The 22,304-nt window shown below is 38.4% G+C and overlaps 1 protein-coding gene across 2 annotated transcripts in view; it reads left to right on the forward strand.

The window, feature by feature from the left end:
- Positions 1–21,811, forward strand: part of LOC109911988 (secreted frizzled-related protein 1) — a 105,557-nt gene extending 83,746 nt beyond the window's left edge. For both annotated transcript variants that reach the window (XM_020511363.2, XM_020511364.2), the window contains exon 3: positions 20,008–21,811. In XM_020511363.2, the coding sequence (XP_020366952.1) occupies positions 20,008–20,333 (326 nt within the window). In that variant the 3' untranslated portion in view covers positions 20,334–21,811. The remainder of the gene's footprint in view (positions 1–20,007) is intronic.
- Positions 21,812–22,304: the final 493 nt, after the last annotated feature.

Genomic DNA, 22,304 nt, shown 5'->3' on the forward strand with positions numbered 1-22,304 from the left:
GTTCATCCAGCTCTACACCTTGTTATCTCTTCCTTCAGGAGCAACAGTTTTTGCCTCTCTCTCCAAATCATTGAAACTGTCCTCTAGTTTGTGAATTGAAAACTCAGTGGAAGGCCTCATCACCAAAAAGAATGGCTCCAAAAGGAGAATTTTGAATCAGCACCACTTTCTACTGGAAAAGAGAATTCAACCAACTACAGCCTGTCAAGAAAACCCTGCTGCCAAGAGCTGGAGAGCAAAGTAATTCCAGCTGCAGACCAGTTGGGAAATCTGATCTCTTATCTCCTGAACTTAACTCTACTCGGTTGAAGGAATTTAATGTTGTGCAGAACGTTATGTAATTTTCCAGGGCTGTGAGGTTGTGTGCATGTGTTATCTTGTGAGAGGGATTATTATATCTTATTGCAGTTTCACAGTTGCTAAAAATCTTTACATGTTATGCTTCATGAAGTTCTGTTTGCAATAAACTAGTTATTTATTTGTTACTTAAGGAACATGGCTGACTTGATTCTGATCCTGAACTATACACAGTCTCAGATATAATTGTCAGTTTCACCTCATTTTAAATTCTACATTTGTTGTGACCAGCAGGGACTGAGACAAGGAAAGGAATCAGTTTATCGCCCCCACCCCTCTATCCTGATCATAACATAGTTTGGAGATGAAATCCTCAATGAGTGTGGTTGCAGAAGTGGAGCTGACTCATACTTAACTACCGAGTCATCGATATCCAGTTAGGCCATGCAAGGAGCAGATTTGGTGGCATTTCTATTGCAAAATAACACCTGAAAGGTACCTTCACTTATTGAAAAAAAAGGTTAATCTTCCAGTTCTCTTTCCAACTTTATGGTTGTGCAACACTTGACACTGTCAGCTAGAAATGACTAAGATCACAAATTCTGTTCCAACATCATCATGCTGATTCAGGAATACTTTCAATGATGACTGACAGTGCGAAAGTCACACAAAAGCTTTGCTGCAGTGCTCTATCCTAGTAATTTATAAAATAATTTATTTTTCCTTTCCGAAGCAATTTATAAATTCAATATTTTTATGTTCCATATGCATAGGCATAGACTCAAATACATTAGACTCAGGCAATTCATTCCAAAAAGGGTGCTAGGATGTGGTTCCTTGGCTCCAATTTTCCACATATCAAGTTTCTCACCTAATTTTTGTTCTCAGAAGAGAAAGCATTCATTATTGTGACTCTCCTGCCTGAAAGCAGGGACAAGCTAAAACTTACACTTCATTCACAATTCATTTTCAGCAAGTGTAAGTGACACTTCAGCCTTGAAATTGCTCAGCGAGAGTATTAGCCCATAAAGGCTGAATTCATTTGCAGGAAATTTCCTTGCCTGCCACTTAATTTAATGAGGAAGTTATGATTTCAGTTGTCTCGTCATTCATGCTCAAACATCAAACACACACTAACACTTCATCACCCAAAGCTCATAAATTTACTTATGGAGTTGAATAGATTAGCGTTCAGTGGGATTAACTATTATTATTTTACTTCAAAGTTTGACTGGGTTGTCAGCTATAAAGAAAATACAGAAACTTTTAAGACCTCAGGACATCCCAAATTGCTTTACAGCTAGTTGAACGCTTTTGAAGTGCAGTCACTGTTATAATGTATGAAGCGCAGCAGCATGCTTACATACATTAAGAATAATCTGTTTTAATTATGCATGGTTGAAGGAAAAATATTGACCAGAACAGTGGGGAAAAGTCCACCTAACCTTGGAAATCATGTCATGGGATCTTTTACACACAGATGAGACAGAAGACCTCTGGAGTAATGTCTTATTGCAAAGATGACATTGTCAACAATGTAGCATTCCCTCATCACTGTTCCAGAGATCCTTTGAGCTGAAGCCTTTCAAGCAGCATATGAATTACAACCTTCTGACTCTGAATAGAGATGGAATGCTACCACTGGGTCATCACTGACACAGATCCTGCTTAACCTCCTTCTACCCTGTTACTAAAGTCCTGCATCACTGCTGGTACATTCAGGATGGGATAACCTGAGGCACTAATTTGATATTTGACAAGATAACACTGCCTTCTTTCTGCAGCAATGTGGCTCTGTGGTGATATTTCACAACATTAATGACATTGCCAATGAGTAAAATAAAATTGATATTGCATTTCATTTTCTTTGCTTCCAACACTGTGTTGGAGAGTCATGTAAATAAATGGCAGCTAATGCTTGCATTTAACACATTTACATTCAGTAATAATACAGATTAATCCCACTATGCTATTTCTATGCATATGGTTTACATTGCCAATGGAGAATAATCTGAAGTGTTTTATTTGACAGCTGACACAAATAATATAGAGACTAAACACAAGCACAGCACAGACTTCCTTTTGCTTTCCCATGTTATGTGGGGTCAACACAATGTTGTTTGATCATGTGAGTCAGCCATCATTTTTATTTCGAATTGACAGCTAGTATTACAGCTCAATGCTCTCCCTATCACTATCCCTCCCATTTATCTGGGGGTGGGAACTTTTGAGGGGCTCTTCCTCTTAAGAATTTACAGACTGTTTGGCTATGTTACAAATGCAGCTTCCATGGCCATCAACGTCAGTGCTAGAAATGTAGGTCCCTTTAAGAATCAGACAAAAACAGTCTGGAGTTGATCAAGAGCAAGTAATGCTCAATGTGCTTTGCATTTAATAGCTGACTTCTTGAGGGCTGTTGTGGTGCAAGTGCTCATGTCCCTGCCTCTGGACCAGAAGGCCAGGTTTCAAGTCCAGAGATGTTTCATAGCACGTCTGAACGGATTGATTAGAAATGTTGAGGGCTAAGTTATTTGGGCACTGTGACAGCTGAGGTGTACCATTTCCTCACACCGTGGCTCAGTGTTTAGCACTGCTACTTCACAGTGCCAGGGACCCAGGTTTGATTCCACCCTCAAGCAACGGTCTGTGTGCTGTCTGCACATTCTCCCCATGTCTGCGTGGGGTTCATCCAGGTGCTGCAGCATCCTTCCATAGTCCAGCAATATGCAGGTCAGGTGGATTGGCCATGCTAAATTGTCCATAGTGTACAAGGATGAGCAGGCTAGGTGGATTAGCTTTGGGAAATGTGGGCATAGAGTATGGAGTGGGTCTTGGTGGGTCAGAGAGCTGAATGGGCTGAATGGCCTGTTTCCATACTATAGGGATTCTATGTAAACCCATTTTGATTTAGTCCCCTCTCTTGAGCACCGTTGTCTTGACTTTTTGTTCTTGTCACACTGCCCTGGGGATCAAAGTTGATAATTAGCTGAATGGATGGCTTGCTTAATTGGTGATGGGTAGACTTCTTAAAATGAAATTCGAGGCCAGTTCTCCAATACGGCATCTGGCTTCTGGACAGGGCAAGGCTGCAAAAGGGAAAAGTGGAAACTGGTGTTTGTGCTAACCTGCAGTTTCATTATAAATCCCTGAAAGTATTTTGCTGCCTAATTCAACATACAGATATTAATCTGTTAAACAATCAAGCCCTAGAGCGGGACTCAAACTGAGATGTTTGTTTCTGAGAACAAATTCATGGGGGATTATACTGACTGACATGAAGCAGAAATAAAATTTAGAAACTGGTGCATTTGAATTGTTAACTAGACAGCTGTGTTTATTTGTACATTTTGAAGCCTGTGCATTGTTTTTGCTCTCCAATATCTAGTAGAGTCGTAGAGTCATACAGCATGGAAACAGACCCTTCGGTCCAACCAGTTCATGCCAAACATAAACCTAAACTAAACTAGTCCCACCTGCCTGCTCCTGGACCGTATCCCTCCAAACCTTTCCTATTCATGTACTTATCCAAATATCTTCTAAATGTTGTAATTGTACCTGCATCCACCACTTCCTCAGGAAGTTCATTCCATACGCGAAACACTCTCTGTGCAAAAAATTTGTCTCTTATGTCTTTTTTAAAATCTCCCTCCTTTCAACTTAAAAATTTGCCTCCTAGTCTTGAAATTCCCCATCTTAGGTTAAAGACAACTACTATCAACTCTGTCTATACCTCTCATTATTTTGTAAACTTCTGTCAGGTGATATCTCAACCTCCTATAACTCCAGCGGAAAAGAGTCCCAGCCTATCCAGCCCTTCTTTATAACTCAAACCTTCCATACCTGGCAACATCCTGGTAAATCTCTTCTGAACCCTTCCCAGCTTGATAGTATCCTTCCTATAACTGGGCAACCAGAACTGAACACAATATTCCAGAAGACGCCTCACCAATGTCCTGTACAACCTCAACATAATGTCCCAACTCCTGTATTCAAAGGACTGAGCAATGACAGCAAGCATTCCAAATGCCTTTTTAACCATCCTGTCAATATGTGATGCAAGCTTTAAAGAATTATGTATCTCTACCCCTAGGTCCCTCTGTTCTACAACATTACCCATGGCCTACCATTGATTGCAGAAGCCTTACCCTTGTTTGTTGTACCAAAATGCAATACCTTGCATTTATCCAGATTGAACTCCATCTGCTACTTTTTAGCCCATTGATCTATTTGATCAAGATCCCTTTGTAATCTTAGAAAACCTTCTTCATTGTATACAATGCCATCAATTTTGGTGTCATCCGCAAACTTACTAACCAAAAGCCTTCTATATTCTTATGCAGATCATTTATATAAACGATAAACAAAAGACGACCCAGAACCGATCCCTGTGGAACACTGCTGGTCATAGGCCTCCAGTCCGAAAAGTCACTCTCCACCATTATTCTTTGTCTCCTGCCATTAAGCCAATTATGTATCCAATTGGCAAGCTCACCCTGAATCCCATGTGACCTAACTTCACTAATTATTACTATGCGGAACCTTGTCAAAGGCTTACTAAAATCCAAATAAACAACATCTACTGTTCTGCCATCATCAATCATTTTGGTAACTTCCTCAAAAAACGCAATCAAGTTTGTGAGACATGATTTTCTTCACACAAAACCATGCTGACCATTCCTGATCAATTTTTGCCTGTCTAAATGTCTGTAAATCCAATCTTTTATAATCAACTCCAATAATTTACCCACAACCGAAGTCAGACTCACAGGCTGAGAGTTCCCCAGTTTCTCCTTGTAACCTTTCTTAAATAAAGGTACAACATCAGCCAACCTCCAGCCATCAGGTACCGCACCCGTAGATGATGCACATATTTCTGCAAGGGGTCTCGTAATTTCCCCCCACACTTCCCACAACATTCTGGGATACATTAGATCAGGTCCCGGAGATTTAAGCACCTTTATATTCTCTAAGACCTCCCAAATTTCCTCTTCTGTAATATGAAATGTTTTTAAGACATCAAAAAGTTTATTTCTCTGCATTCTGTAGTCTCTATTTCTTTCTCCACAGTAAAAACTGACATGAAATATTCATTTAGTATCTCTCCCATCTCCTGGGGTTCAACATGATGACGACCTCCTTGATCTTTAAGAGGCCCTACCCTCTCTCTAGTTACCCTCTTGCTCTTAATGTATTTGCAGAAACTCTTTGGTTTATCCCTAACCTTCTCTGCCAATCCTATCTCATATCCCCTCTTTGCCTTAAAATCTGTTTTATATCTAGTCCTTAGTTCACCATGAAATACTTTTGCAGCGCGTGATGCAGATGGAAAAACAAAATGTAATTTGAGACAACAAGGTGCAGGGCTGGATGAACACAGCAGGCCAAGCAGCATCAGAGGAGCAGAGAGGCTGATGTTTCGGGCCTAGACCCTTCATCAGAAAATGTAATTTGAAACTGTTTACAAGACACTAAACTCAAATCATCTACCACTTTGCAGAAACCACCCCATTTCTCAAAGAGAATTATTCAGTGATGCAATTTGACCAAAAGAATGCCCACTGTGGATGTACAGCAATCCGGTTCTTAAGAATCGAAGAACTGTCCTGCTATTTGTTTTCTGTTTGAGAATTTGACATGGTTACAAAGTCAAAGCCACATTGACCAAACATTGCATCACACCTATTGCACACTTTTGCAATTATAATTCATGGTTAATAAGCATGTCATGACTCATTGGATGCTATCACAACAGGCTCCAGAAATTGCATAATTCTGCCGTCTGGTCTATGTTTTTAAAATTAAATCATGCCTTAACTATGACTTTCATATGCTGCAATAAGATGGTTTTCACTAAGTTACTTACTTGTTCATCAGCTATAATTCCTATAACTCAGAGATAAGGTGAAATGATGATGGTACTGTTGGAATATTTAGGGTCTCAGCTCCTCTCCTTAATCTGTCACATCGCTGTATTCCTAATCTTAGCATCAGTGTTTAGGGACACAGAGTGGGGAATCGACATTTTTTGGAGAGAAAGCAAGTTTGAGAGACCAGCTACTTCTGAACTGCTCTTGTGCAGATCTTCACGGCTCAGGATGGGATCTGGGAGGAGGCTATTTTACGATCTCAGCTCGCTACTCCAGACAGTCAGGAATTTGTGAAAAGAGAGGGTTGCAGATGTACCTTAAAAGGATTAAATGTTGGGGCAGGATCAGGGTATACTATTTGCCTCCAAATAAATATGATGAGATAGACTTGTATGGCTATGAAACACGTTATTCCTGCCATTGCCAAGAAATCAGACTGGTGGAGACCAATCAATTTGCAACAGTGGAGAAGAAATCCAAGTTTGTTAATGTGAGCGGTTGTCTCAGTCTCAGTCCTTCATTCAAGAGGACAACTGACAAAGGTTTCTAAAAAAGTTGCCATCTGGCTACCACCCCACTACACCGCTGCAAAGACCCCACTTTGCACACCCTCAAGCGCTAGCTACTGAAATGGCATGGTGGCTCAGTGTTTAGCACTACTGCCTTGCAGTGCCACAAACCCAGGTTCAATTCCATGGCTGTCTGTGAGGATTTTGTACATTTTCCCCATGTCTACATGGATTTCTGATGGGTGTTCTGCTTTCCTTGCACAGGTTAGGTGGAATGGCCATTGTAAGTATAGGGTTATGGGGATAGGGTTGAGTCTGGGTGGGATGCTGTTTGGGGGTTCTGTGCATACTTGATGAGCTAAATGGCCCCTTTCTTCACTGTAATGATTCTATGAAACTAAAATTTGAGGGTGGTGTCTGACAAATTGCAGCAGTCTGTTATTGTTAAAAGTTTATGAAACAGTCCATGATTGTATTTCCATTTGCTGCTGGAGCAAGTTCATATTGCTTGATGTGCAATCTCCACTTTTACTTCTTTGTAATTGAAATTTAGAAAACTACTTTCAACCTTTGATGAAATTAGAGTAGGTATTGATGAAAATAATATATTTGAAGAAGGTAAGTTTTTAAGAGATAGTGTCCCAGCTAGAACATTCATTAAATACATTCATTTACATAAATATGACATAGATTATAATCAAGACTTGTAAGAAAAAAACCTTGTTATAGTATTGAAAGCAAATCACATTTAGTAAAGAGAGGGTTTTATAAAATAATAGAGTTTGAAGACAATGAATGAAAACAAAAGCTTGCATTTATGTGGTAACTTCCACATCATTGGGAAATCCAAAAGCACTGTTAGATGTTAAGCCATTGCTACAGCACACGTCAATGCAATAATCAATATTGTTGCAGAAAAGCCAAGTGAGATGAATGACCAATTTCTGATTCCACTCATTTGGTTGAAGCAAATTAGACAGGACACCAGAAGGATTCTTCCTGTTCCTCTTCAAATAGTGCTATCATGTTTATCTACCATCATATGGGTCTGGGCTTGTTTTAAAATTATGGTTATTGGAGACAAGACTCAATACAGCACTCCCTTAGCACAACACAACATTGAACCTCCCTGGTGTGGATCTGGTGTGACCTTCTTGGTTATGATGAGATATTTCCCTCTTAGCTAAAGTTGTAGAACATCTTCTTTGGCTAATCTTAATTTACCTATCTCATTACTGCCCAAGGAAGTATTTGGAGGCAAAAAAAAGTCTAAATATCAGGCACAAAAAGTGCAAAGCAGTGTTCCAGGTTACTAAATGTGTGTAGCACAGTAATAATGTTCTGCTATTCACATAAAAATTGAAATAAATTGTGTGTGTGTTCCATGTAGTAAAATCCTACTCAATAACTAATTCTGGCAAAACTTCCTGGGCCACCCACCTATATAAGGATTACAGGAGGAGAACTGTACTTTTCAAATGGTCAGTATCCAAGCAGCTCTAAGAGCAGTCCAATTTAATGAGGTAAATTTGTGAGCAAGCTGAATATCTAAAATACATTTACGAAACATCAACATTTTTAGATCATTAATCTGAGAGAGGATTAGTCTCCTGTCTTGACTGCAACTGCGTTCACTTTCAGATAGAGGAGGAAATAAAATATATAATCATCAAGATTTGTAAGAAAAGTCCTTCTGTATATCCAAGCACAATTATGTTGAGGAACAAATGGGTTCTGTTGATTCTGTTGATCAACATACTATTGATTCAGATGACCTTTCAGACTGTAATAGGAAAACAATCACCAGTCATCCAGATATTGTGCTTTCAGACATGTACAAGTTTGAATTTAACATCTTTACTTGAAATGGTGAGAATATGAAATTCATAACCATGTGGAGAGGTTAAAATAAAGGATGCCAGATAAGTTCATGGGGAGAAAGAAATAGAAGGATTTGCTGGTAGGGTGAGACGAATTAATATTGGGACAAGTCTCTTGTGCAACACTAAACAAAATTGTCATGTAGCAAATGGCCTGTTTCTGTGCTGTGAATGTTGTGTAGCTCTCAAGTTTGCCAACTGAAGCACTGCCACAGAATGAAGTCCGATATTTGTGTTCACATTAATACTTCCAAGTATTTCCATTTGGCTTCATGTCATAAAATAGGAAGGAGGGAAGTTCTGTTTTGTTTTCACACAGGTCCAGTTTGCAATGAGCTCAATTTGTTCTATCCTATCTGTTAAATCATTGCACTACAAGAAATTCTATTTTACTGAACAGATTAGAAAGTGCATTTTTGCACTCCAGCTTCTTGTTAACCATTTTATTGTATATTGACAGCTCAGAATAAAAAGATTTCTGAAATACAATTTTACTGCCGTTTTTGGGACCAAAGGTTTGGAATTTGTCACTGCCAAGCATCAGTTTTATGTCAACTCTTCAGTAGTTTAAAACAGATAAAATTTCCAATAGCAATCTCAGAACTTGGGGATAATACTTTTGTCAGCAGGTCCAGCTTACAACTCAGTCGCTAACCTAAAAGCACTCCCACATCTCTTTTCCTGCATGCCATAGCATGGAAAAAGATTTTTAGTTCGTGTAGATATCAAGAAATACACCAGGAAGAATTCATCTTTAATGCACCATCTTTATTTGATCCATACCACTGGCACCATGAATGTGCTTTTGGATTAGAAAGAGAAAATATCAGACAGGGTTCGTTCCATCTCCAGATTGCTACGTAGGGGTGTCTGCTGGAAATTGTCTGATGATGGAATAAGTTTCATCTGGCTCCAACAACAGCTCGTCAACATTTGCTAACTCTGGTACCACATCATAGTAAGATCACTAGAGCAAGTTCTTGCAGGCTTTAAGAGTATGTGCTTGAAGGGAAGGAAGTTGGGGAAGGAAAAGAATTAGGGGAATGAGCAGCAAAAGCTTGTACACCTTAAATTAACATATAAGCCAATTCATTCTGATAACAAAAAATGATCTGCAATGCAGCATTTGGTGTAGTACTAGTGCTTGCATGCCAATGTGATTGAGAAACTGTGACGTTTCTCCCCATATGACTTCTGTGGTAGGCTGGTTTAGATTTGCTTCAGAGTCAGATTCGTGTACTTGACAGAGATTTGCTCCCCATTCTCCGTGGTTTGATTAATGCACTTGAGGAAAATCCACAATGCTAATCACTTCAATCCTTATAACATGGCTTGATGTATTGCTAAAATTCTAAAAAGTCAAAATTATAATAATAGCTATTATTTTACTCAGAAGCTTGAGCTTCCAAGTTGCTCTGAAAGAGCACAACCAGGTGAAAAGATTAAAACCAGAGATAATTTATTTCATTCAAAAACAGCAAACAACAGAAAATGGTACTGTTTACAATCAGTAATAATTTAAGCAATACTGGGACAGAAGAGATTACAGCTAATTTACATCACATAGACATGGATTTCAAACTATACAGCAAAATACTTTTTCTTTGTGGTTGTGAGAGAGTTATAATTTGTGGTTAACAGCACAAGTTCACCTGACAAATCTTAAAGTAAGGCAAGTATGCTGCTCATAAAAAAAACTTTTGCCAACTATTTTTCATGAAGATGCCCTGCTAATAATTCCTTTCTGTTTGTTTTTCCACGCATTTATCGAAGTCATGATTTAAACACAAACGCTTCCTCCACAGCTGATACCTTTCAAGCAACTTGGACAATTTGCAATGAGGTGCACAGCTGTGTTTTATTATAAAATAAAGAAGCCAAAGGACAAGAAATATAAGTGGTTGCAGACAGAGGGTCTAGAAGTTTTTGCTTTCTGCCTTGCAAATGTTTCCACAAAATCTACATGTTTGCATGAGCAGAGGTGATATCAAGTGTGCATTAAAACAGATGTTGATGTTACAGTTTGGAAACAAAATGTAATGGCCTCTAATTCCTACCCTTCTCCACCTCTTTTTTCCTTCATTTAGACCCTCCATAAATCCTGTTTGTTTTGATCAAGCATTTGGTCAACTATTCATTGGCATGCTGTCAGTTTTTATCAAATGATGTCTGCGCCCTAGGGGCAGTCCATTTCATTAAAAGCATGAGCCAAATGAAAGTTGTTGCTGATGTGGACTATTTCTTTGCAGATCAGTTGAAGTCCTTGGTTTCAGAATTGTGGTATCTTTTTGCAAATTAACTGATCTGTTGATGCAAAGAGTTGACTCCGATATCCAGACCTACACACATGAATATCACAGTGAGATGCAGAGATGACAGAAGTGGGATAGGGCTTGATGATCTTTTCTTTATATATTTGTTAAATATCAGCAATGTCAGTATAAAGTCCACAAACTTGTCAGAATATGTACAATTCAGAGAATTGGAAGAAGTATAGTTTATGAGTAATTTGAGACCAAAGGATTGACATGCATATTTTTGACATCCCATTATGATTATTGGGGTTCAAGTGACTCCTTGAGCTTGAAACCCACGTTTAGTATCAAGTTGAATATGTACTGGTGTTGAGATACATTCCCAGTCAGCTGTATTTTTCCAATACTGTATTTATTACACTTGTCTTCCACAACTGAAAAACATCATAAATGTTTTCTGCTCCTTCCACCAACACAACAGAATACACAGAAAAGTTATCCAACTGAAGGTTCAGAATGAATTTGAAGTGCTGTAAAGTTCACATTCCATGAAGTTGCCAGTCAAATTTCAAAAGTCTTGCATTTTTTTTTCTTTATTCATTCACGGGATGAGGGCATCACTAGCTTGGCAGCATTTATTGCCCATCCCTAATTGCCTAGAGGGCAGTTAAGAGTCAACCACATTGCTGTGGGTCTGGAGTCACATGTAGGCCAGACCAGGTAAAGATGACAGTTTCCTTCCCTAAAGGACATTAGTGAACCAGATGGGTTTTTTCCTGACAATTGATTCATGGTCATCATTAGATTCTCAATTACAGATACTTATGGAATTCAAATTCCACCATCTGCTGTGGCAGGATTCGAACCCAGATCCCCAGAACATTATCTGGATCTCTGGATTAATAGTCCAGCGATAATACCACTAGGCCATCACCTCCCATTTAAAACATATATCTGGAACAACTATTAAGAAAATGCTTCAGCATTAAAAAATGTGTATCTTTGAAAATGAATCAAGGTTTCTAACATGCCATTAGTTGATGAAAGTGTGATCTGATTGCCTTTGCACTCTTGCAATTTTGCATCACATATGGTTTGACTGAACATACTCTTGAATTACAGCCAAAATGTATTCGTAAGTTGCAATCAATCAAACATCAAAACTTGTGTTTATTTATGTACATATAAATTAGGACTAGGAGCAACCATTCGGCCACTTGAGCCTGCTCTACCATTTGATAAGGTTGATCTGATTGTGCACTGAGCTCCACTTTCCTGGCTACCCCCTAAGCCTTTGACACCCTTGTCAGTCAAAAATCTATCTACCTCAGGCTAAAAAATATTCATTGGCCGTATCTCTGCTGCTGTCTGCAGAAGCCAATTTTTCAGACAAAGTACCCTCCAATAGAAGAAAGATCTCTTCATCTCCATCTTAACTGGAAGACTCTTCAATTGTAATGTGTTCCCAGGCTCTTTCACATGGGGTCACATTCTCTTGACAACCAACCTATTAACTCCCCTTAGGATCTTATATGCTTCAATAACATCACCTCCCATTCTTATGAACTCCAATGGATACAGGCTCAACCAATCCAATCTTTCCTCAGAAGATAACCCCATCCCAATAATGGGGTGAGTGTATCTTTTCTAAACTATTTCTAATGCCATATTATCCTTCCTCGCTAAGGATACCATTCAGGACTCCAGATGTGTTCTATTTCAATAATATGCTGCATAATTTCCAAAGTTAGGTACTGAAGCTAAAATTGTTCTTGAAAACACTTGAGTTTACAAACTCAATGAACTTGTGGGCAATCCACAAGGGTTAGGGTGATCCAATGTTGACCTGAGTGGTGAGAAAAAAATTGTCCATAGTACAGAAACTATAATGAACATCAATATATTTCCCACGGATGGAGCTTGCTTTTGAGTCAGGATGGGAAGTGAAATAACAGCAGGGAGCAAGAGGCCACGGTCGTGATCACAGGGTGGTGAAATGTTTGGGATCAAAGGTGCATGATGAGGAGGTGAAGCCAAGACACTGCAGAATGAGCAACTCACATTCTGGCAGGCAGCTATTTGACTGTCCTGTCTTGCCATTTCTCTAAAGTGTTGATCACATAACAATTTTGCACGGTTAGTGTGAAGCAGACAGCAGCGATTGATTCTAACAAGAATATACATGGTGCTGTGTTATAAATACACCCCATTACTTACAGATCAAAGACATGTTTTCAAATATATGATCAATCAACATGCGCATTTCTTGATTTGTTAAATTTCTGTGGGCAAACATGGGACAGTGGAACACTGGAATACTCCAGGAAGCATAGTGATTTTCTGCGTGCACTCATGCTCATCCCAAGTACATAAACAAAAAGCACCCATAAGACATTTTCAAATGAAGCCACAGCATGAGAGGTGATTACAGCCTGTGTACTAAGAACTAAACGGAAACATGATCATTTTTTTCTCAGCAGTCTATACTTTGTTTTAATTCTCCATTCTGTCAATTTGAAAACTTTTTTGTCTTTCAATAGCAAATGCTTGGTGGTGCCTTGTTAGCTGAAAGGAGTCTACTTTGCAAGGCACCATCGAGGCCACAATGAAGCCGAAGCATAATCTGCTCAACGATTACAGTTCTTTTGAGATTAATTCAGTCCTTTGAGTTTCTGTGCTCACTAACTCTTCCAAGTCAGTTGTCTCCAAAGACACCACAAGTATTAACTGCTTCACAATTAAATTGCATGCAAAATCCACAGAAGTAGACAGAAGAGCAAGTGTTTAACGTGAATGAGCATTCACAGTAATTACAAATAATTCCCTTTTTATTCTTCTGCATGGAGTCTGTTAAATGTGATGTATAAGTACCAACAAAGTGATTGTCTACAGAAGTGGTGGATCCAGGAGCTAGTCACTTGTTAAAAAGCAATTTTAGCCTAAATAGCTTGCAATTACAATGTACAATTAGTCAAATATACACAGGATTGATAAAGTGCCTTTCTTGACAGTAGTTGGACCAAAATGATTCACACTCAGAGTAGTGCCGTGAATGTGTATTCATTGCTGTTGTTAAGTAGATAAGATGACAGCTGCTTTGCAAAGCTTGCAGAAACTATTTAATTGAATAACCTGCTAATTTGATAATTTTTTTAAAAAACTGCATGTCCAATAGTGCTGCATGCTTTCAGGACTGTACTAAGTCTCAGCATGGACTCTATGCTTAAGTGTCTGGGGGAGAATTTGAACTTACAATGTTCCAATTTAGAGCAAGAGATTCACATTGCCTGACTGTCATTTAATGTTGCCTATGTAGATGACAACAGTGATTGAGCTGTGAAAGTCGAGGCTCCTTCAACAATGAAATCGATATACTGGGCAGGGCAGATGCCATACCATAAACATAATGGTGAACTTCTCAGACATAGTATCTCCAGTGTCTACAGATGCATGAGGTGGACAAAATACACCATTCTCTGTTGTTTCTCCAGCATCTGCTAACCAGCAAAGAGATCTCTACTGTCAGATGCCACTTCATCTTGGGTCATCCTTTTCTTCTTTGTCCTTGCATGTGGTGCATTCCCATTTAACACAAGTTGCTCAGGAAATGTATGTCACCTCATTTCACATCTCGCTTTTCTGCCAATAAATTTATATCTAGTTTCTTTGATCATCGACATTTCTGCCAGTGTGGCATCAAAGGCATCCTCTTTTGCAGGTCCCTAACACTTTCATGATTTTGAAAATGCCCATTAATCATTCCTTAATCTTCTCTGCTAGAAGGAAAATATTCCTAGTCTTTAGCTTTGCCAGGTCACTTGAAGTCTGTATCCCTGGTACAAATCGAGTAATATTTCTCTTGCACCTTCTCCAAATCCTTTAGTTGCAGGGTCCCCCAAAATCGATATGTACTTCAACTGAAGGTCAAACTAGTAACTGCTACTTTCAGGGCTAAGGCTCAAAAATATCTTCACTAGTATGATTGTAGTACCTCAAATGACAACAATACTGGGAAATTAATATCTCAATTCCCAAAAGGACTTATTGAGTGTAAGAGACGTTAATTCTTTATAAGGTTGAAGGCTGAAAGGCTGGTTTTAGAAAATTATGCTTCAATTGGGGAGCCCTGGTTCTCTAAGCATAAAGTCTATACTGCAAAAGCATCCACAAGAAACCCACTCTGTGATTTTCTATACATTAAAATTAATCCAGTTTTGAACTCCCAGTGAGCAAATTTCCCTGGTGGGAGCACATTTTTGCAAAATATGCTGTGGTAATGGCACCATTTAATTAGTCTGCTCTGATAATTGATAGCCACTGGAATATAATGTCTGCACTGAAACTGTAGTGGGTCGGTGAGGAGAGAGTAGACCAAAATGAACAAAAACAACAGTGCCAATTAAGAAAGAGCTAACTGTCATTTTTCTGGCACCTTAAAACATCTGAAAGAGCAGATCATAACCATAAATTTATATGGTGCAGTGGCTATTGGTTCATGGGCAAATGGGGCCAGTTAGCACACAATCTGGTCTCATAGAAAGGAAAACAGATCAACAAAGCTTTCATCTTTTTGAGATGGTGCTAGTTGATGGAGAAATGTTGTCGGGATACGAACCAAACTTCCTGTTCTTTTGAGAGAACATTTGGCAACTGTTCCACAATCACAGAAACATACAGACAGCACCTTAGTTTACACATTTTCATTTCACGAAAACTACAGCAATTATCGACCCATTGTGATCTTGGTATACTTCAATGGATTGCATTACCAAGAAAGCATTTCGAGCTGGAGAGTAGGGTGCCTGGCAAAAAAAGTAGAGGTTCTGTTGATGATTCATCCAGCCATTGGTGATGATGCCCTTGGCAATCTCTAACTGAAGCTATGACAACTCCTCCCAAAATCTCTTTGCCACTCCACTTCTCTCTCATATTGTAAGATACTTGTTGGAAGATAACTTTTCGACCAAGCTTTTGGTCATTTGTCCTAATACCTCCTCATTTGGCTCTGTGTGAAATCTTGTTTAATAACTGTCCTGTGAAGTGTCCTACAATATGGAAGGCATGAAAAACATATATATTGTTGTTACAAACTGAAAATATTTCAGCAACTCATCACATGATACCCATAGGTTGTCCCAATTTCAAGAACGCTAAACATTGGCAATCTTTGTTGATATTTTATCGCCATACTTCACTGATGGAAACCAAATTTAATTTGTTATTTGTTAGCCCTGTCTAATGATGACCTTTGCTTTGTTTTAATCTGGATCTAAAGTGCATTCTACTCTCCAATACATAAGTAATTCAGTTATGGGAAGGATCAGGTTGATTCCAATCCTTTTACATCAATAAGCACACATGGTGTTGAAAATCAGAACTGCATAATGCTGGACAATTGCTCTGTATGTCATGAAGGCACAGAGACTCTTTACAACACTTCCGCCAACTCCATATCTGACTTCAGTCTTCACTTTCAGTACGGTCACAACCATGGCACATTAGGCATCTACCTTGTAATTATGGTTGCCAACCCTATATGACTTATCTGGAGGCTGCCAGGAATTGGAGTTCAATCACCAGGACAAAAAGCACAGGGATATTAAAAATGACATTTTAAAATCATTTTCCTTGTACATTTCTCAATAGTAAATGTAAAAACATTGAAAATGGGGGCCAATGCTGTTTGGCTGACAATCAAACATCATTCATTTGGGTAATGAGTCTTTTTGCTTTACAACTGGCAAAGAAAGGCAGTGCATCACAAGATTGGATGTATCAGCCAACTATGGCTGAATTATGAGTGCAAGTCATACAACAAATCCTCCAGGGGTTCACTTATTTGCAGTTGAAAAGCCTTCATGCAAACTACTAGGGAGAATCCACAACCTTAACATGTCCAACAAAGTCAGTCAATAAAGTAGTTGTGAAATCATCCAATCATGGCAAACATAAACAATGACATGCAATTCTGACAACATGTTAATATTTCTACAAGTCAGCCTTTCAGACTGTTAAAGAGTCAAGCAAAACATTTGTACATTAAAACCTGAATAGTAGCCAATATTCCAAGAGAAATTTGACACTTCTGGAGATCACAGCAAAACTTGCAACAAGATCCAATACAAAACGCAGGCTTGGTAAAGATAAACTATTTTAACTGGTTGGGGATTCTGAAACTAGGGGGTATAAACTGAGAATTAGGAGCAGACTGATGAGGAGAGATGTTAGGAAGCACTTTTGCACATAAAGGATGATAGACATTTGGAATTCTCTTTCACAGATAGCAGTGGATGCTGGATCAGTTGATAATTTTAAATATGAGGTAGATACATTTTTGTTCAGCAAAGCTAAAAAGGGATATGGCCCAAGGCAGGTTTATGGAGGTAGGCCACAGATCAGCCGTGATCTCATTCAATAGCGACACAGGCTCGAGGGCCTGAATGACCTACTCCTGTTCCTATATTCTTAGATTGTGGCATCAACTGAGTTCAGAATAATTGGAACAAACATCAAAAATAAGTCAAATAAGGATGGTTGGCTGCAGACTCCATCCTGATCTAAGGTATTCAGCTTGAACTCAGCATGTCTTTTTACTCATTCTTGGGACATAGGTGTCAGTGGCAACGCCAATATTTATTGCTCTTACCTACCTGCCTTTCAGAAGGCAAAAGTTGATTGCAATGAAAGCAAAATACAGAGTTTGCATTTTTCCAGTGTTTTCTTGTGTTTGTTTCAACATTCCAGGCCTTTAACTTATGGGAAATGCTTATTGTCTGGCACTTGTGTGACATCCTTATTACTTCCGTGAATTTGCTCAATGTAAGGTTATCCAAGTTCATTAATGAAGCCACTGAAGGTAACTGGGCCTCGGATGTGGCTGTGAGCAATTCATACAATGAAGTTCTCTACGTCTATTTGTGCGAGGAAGATGACAGCTTTTTTTTTTAATAATGAAGATAGCCGAACTATAAATCCAAAGCATCAATGTATTGGCTTATTTTGAAATGAAGACAGCATGATCAATGATAAGTAATCCATGAACGCAATTGTTTCACTGCTTGATGAAAATTTTCTTTTGCTTTCATAAATGGTATTGAGAAAATATAAAGATAACATTTGAAACTTTGGTGCTGAGCAAATACAGCTGTTCATGGATGATGGATTTGCCAGTAAGACAGGAGCAGTTTTGGAAGAAATTACGTCAAAACTGAACCTGCAGACAACTAAATGCATGAATGACACATTTTGAAATGACTTTTTGCAACCACATGAATAAATGTGAAGGAGCTAATGGGTCACAATTTCAGGAGTTGGGGAGCTAACCAAGCACAAGACCAACCACACTACTGTATTGTGTCTATTTTTATAAGAAGTTTAAGAAACCCACAGAACAGCAAGAGATGGGAAATGAAATGCCAACCTTGCCTTCAATACTTAGAACATGAGAAAAATATCATTTCTTGGTCTGGACTGCCTTCATTTGTATTAACTTCATAAGCATTTCACACCAAATGATATTTTTTCAATTGATCAGTGCATGAAAGAAATGTGAATAAAAAAAATCCTTGAAAGTGCGTTTTCAAAATTCAAACATAACCTATCAGCTGCTGGAATTTAGAGTCATATCAATCAACCTTATGAAAAAGTTCAGTATGTATAAATATTGATTATTATATTTTCGATCAATATTCTTATTGAAAGGGAATTTTTTGGATCCATTTTTATTCTATATTTTGAGAGAAGATGTAGCTGTAAATTCAGAGTCCTGGCAATGACATAAACTTTAGTGAAATTAGAATAATTCCGAAGTCTTTTAAGTCAATGACTATTTCGCCCATGTTAATTAATCTCCCCAATATTTTGGTCTCAGTAGTGCTCCAAGTCATTATTCATTCCCTACAGATCTATCAACTGCTGGGCATTCCACTGAGGAAATAATATCTGCCAAAAGTAATTTTTAAAATGCCAATTCGCTGTGATGAATTTGTTGCACTATGTCCTCCTGCTGATGATTTGGTGTCTTCCAGCAAAATTGTGTCTTTTTGCTGATTGAGAAGTCAACTGGGGTCATGGCTCATATGGCCTTCTCAACCAGCAGCACCAACAAGAGAACACTAATTCAATCCTTGGTAATGGCTGAACCTTATACTTGTTTAATTGACTCCAACATTTTATTGGACTTGGGTTGTAAAGCAATTTGGAACCTCCTCATGTTGTGGAATTGAAAGATTTCTGTTTCTTTGCCAGTTGCTGTTTGACAATGACAGTCAGATTTTTATTTTAATAAAACTGGTGCCTGGTGATAGTAAAGTGGCATATGAAAGATATGACACATTGGAAAACGAAGTTCTGAATACCTTTGAAAGAAAATACAAATGATACTTCATGTTCCACAAAACAAATGACAAGAGTGTACATGGCAGAATTGTGCACAAGCTCAGATTCACAAGACACAATCTCATGCTTTGGCTTTTTATCTTCTTCTCCACCTTGGAATGCAACAGAACCAAACTGTCAGAAGTAAAAATACTTCAAGACGTTGGAGAAGTGAAATAAAAGCAAGGAAATAGTGAAAATACTCAACATGCTGGGGAGCATTTGTTGAGGGGACTTCAACCAGAAGCATCAAGTACATCTGCCTCCACAAATGCTGTCTGACATGCTGAGTATTTCCAGAAGTTTGTTTCTATTTACCAGTTTCTTTGGATACCTGAGGTATGACATCTATTTTTGAAGCTTAGGAACCCATGGACAAACTTCAGTTTCAGTTCACTTGAAACCCAAGCAAGTTCAACCATAGTGAGCTGTCTTATATTTTACTTTCAAACTGAAATCAATTGTGTATTCACTCTGTCCAGATGAAAAGGGATGGGAAATAATATCTGATAAAATTGACATGTTTGCGTTCTCCAAGATGTATGAGGCAGAGTTAGAGAACATGGCATAGAGAATGTGTGAGAAAGAAAGCTGATTTAATACTTTAGGGTTTCTTCTGGCGAAACCACATCCACATTTGCAGGATTGCAATTGTTCAACGTGTATGTTGTCAGGAGTTAATCCACAAAACATAGCCCAGAACAAACTCTTGTACAGTTTTGGGCTATGGGAGGGAGAGAAATGAGGAAAATTGTTGTCCATTATTCATAAAAGGTTTCAGTTATTGGTGCCTTTAATTAATAACTGTGCTGTTTTATTCAAGCTCTCAAAATGAAGATCAAAGAAGTCAAGAAGGAGAATGGAGATCGGAAAATCATACCACAGAAAAAGAAAAAGCCTCTGAAATTGGGACCACTCAAGAAAAAGGACCTGAAGAAGCTGACCTTGTACATTAAGAATGGGGCAGACTGCCCTTGCCACCAGCTAGACAATCTCAACAGTAACTTCCTCATTATGGGTCGTAAGGTGAACAAACAGAACCTCCTGACAGTTATTCATAGGTGGGACAAAAAGAGCAAGGAAATCAAAAAAGCTGTGAAGAAAATGAAGACTCATGTCTGTCCCACATTCCAGGGTGTCTTCAAATGATGTTCTGCCTTGTCTTTAATCAATCAACAGCGGTTGAACTTGCACATGCATTTTTAATAAAAAAATTACTGATTTTTTTTCCATAAAATAGGATGTCCCTTTTGAACTATGATTTTCCCCTTTTATTTAGATCCTGTGTGTAATGAAAATCATTTTTTACTTATTTCTGTTTATCAATATAATAGCATAGACTATTAAGCCAGACAAAGGGAAAGAAATTTTCAAGGGAGGTATTTGGATAAAATCTATGTTTTTTCTGCTAATTAAATAGCATCCAACAATGTTCAGACAGATAGAAAGGGAAGCACCACCCGTTGTCTCTCTCTATAATCCTCTGAGACTGTGGTGACTTTGCCTTTGCCTTTAAAAAGGAAGTCACTACTAAGGCCCTTCAAAAGTGTGAGTGAACAGAATTTAAATTTAAAATCTGGAGTCTCACAGAAACTCTTTAGCCTTTATGATCCCCATCTCTGATTTTCAAATGATCTTTGAAGAACCACATGAGGGACAAAAAATGAGTACTGTATTCAGTGAGCACTTGGTCAGATTATATGTGTAATTGGTTATCCTGGAAATTTCAGGTCTGCTTAAAGATTGTGGGTACATACAAATTTGCCAAAAAAACCACTTGGCTTTTGCCCAAACTGCTGACCTGTAAATGCTCACTGTTGCAGATTACAATTAACATCTGACCATCACTTTCTCCCTCAGTATAATTGCAAGATAAAAACTTCTTAAAAGACTCATCAAGCATAATGTGGTATCGAACTTAAACTATTTCCAAAGACTCCCATCTCCTTCTGGCACTGCAGCTTTACAGACTGACAGCTTTGAACAGCTCGAATGTTCACCTAGAATTAACAAGTAATTTGGAAAAAACGAACCTTGTGTAATGGACAAATTAGGAAAAGGTTCAGTGAGAACTAAGTTTTGTTCTTTGTAGATTTGAGGACATAAGTTAGGAAGGTTTTCAGTTACAAGCTTTTTTAAGTAGAGCTTCATTGCTGTTGGTGTTTTTATACTGGAACAAATAGTTTGTAAATTACACTCAAATATCAGCAGCTTTTTCATTTCCTGTGTTTAGTCTTCTGTGCATTTATAATCGTTTATGATTTCTGTTACAGATTTACCTGCGCTCAGTAAAGCAATGGTACGACGGTGTTTCTGTATCAAACTGATTTATTTTCATCTGTTTCAATTTGTTATCAACTCATTTACTTAAAGTTCTGAAAATTATGACTATAGACACACAGCTTAAAGATGTACATGTGTCCTGTTTTTGATCTACGTGCACTGTGAATATAGCATTCTGCCGTGGCAAAGTATCTGGAGAAGTATTGCTTTCACTTGACTTTATTTCACTTATTTCAAACAGTTTGGATAATTGCTCAGATTAAAGAGCTGCTTCCTTTGTAGTTCCTTGTAATTAGACCTGCTTTTTGAAAATAAATTGGTTCAAAGTTTGAACTTTGCCTTTATATTTTGAAATCTGATCTTTGTAATATTGATCTATCTGCGAGAACAGTAGCACAGAAGGATAACTACACTGGAATTTCAGCCAAGTGACCTTTAAATCAAGAACTATGAGCAGAAGGCCAAGAAGTTAGGCATGACCACTTTGTGTTGCTCTGGGTTAATCTCCAATCAGGTTGTTGTCATGTAGAACTAGGATCTGTTAGAGGAGATTATTTGCCCTTTAGGCCTGTAATGACTACACTGTTGGAAGGGAAGGAGCACTGAACCATTGTAGCAAATTAACTATCCTTTTCAGATGAGGGAGGACCAAAATTTGATCTCTCTCCTGTGTTGACATATCAGGGCAAAACCCACCCAAGTTCTGCCATTGCCCTGCATAATTCAGCTGAGGTGATTCCTCACATAGCCAAAAAGCCCTTTAAATCCAAGAGTGGCTACTTGATTGGTATCTGGAGTCACACCTCAGCTTGGTTGGAAACAGAATGGGAGAAAGCT

This window comes from Rhincodon typus, chromosome 40 (genome assembly GCF_021869965.1).
Source record: "Rhincodon typus isolate 14 chromosome 40, sRhiTyp1.1, whole genome shotgun sequence".
Classification (NCBI taxonomy): domain Eukaryota; kingdom Metazoa; phylum Chordata; class Chondrichthyes; order Orectolobiformes; family Rhincodontidae; genus Rhincodon; species Rhincodon typus.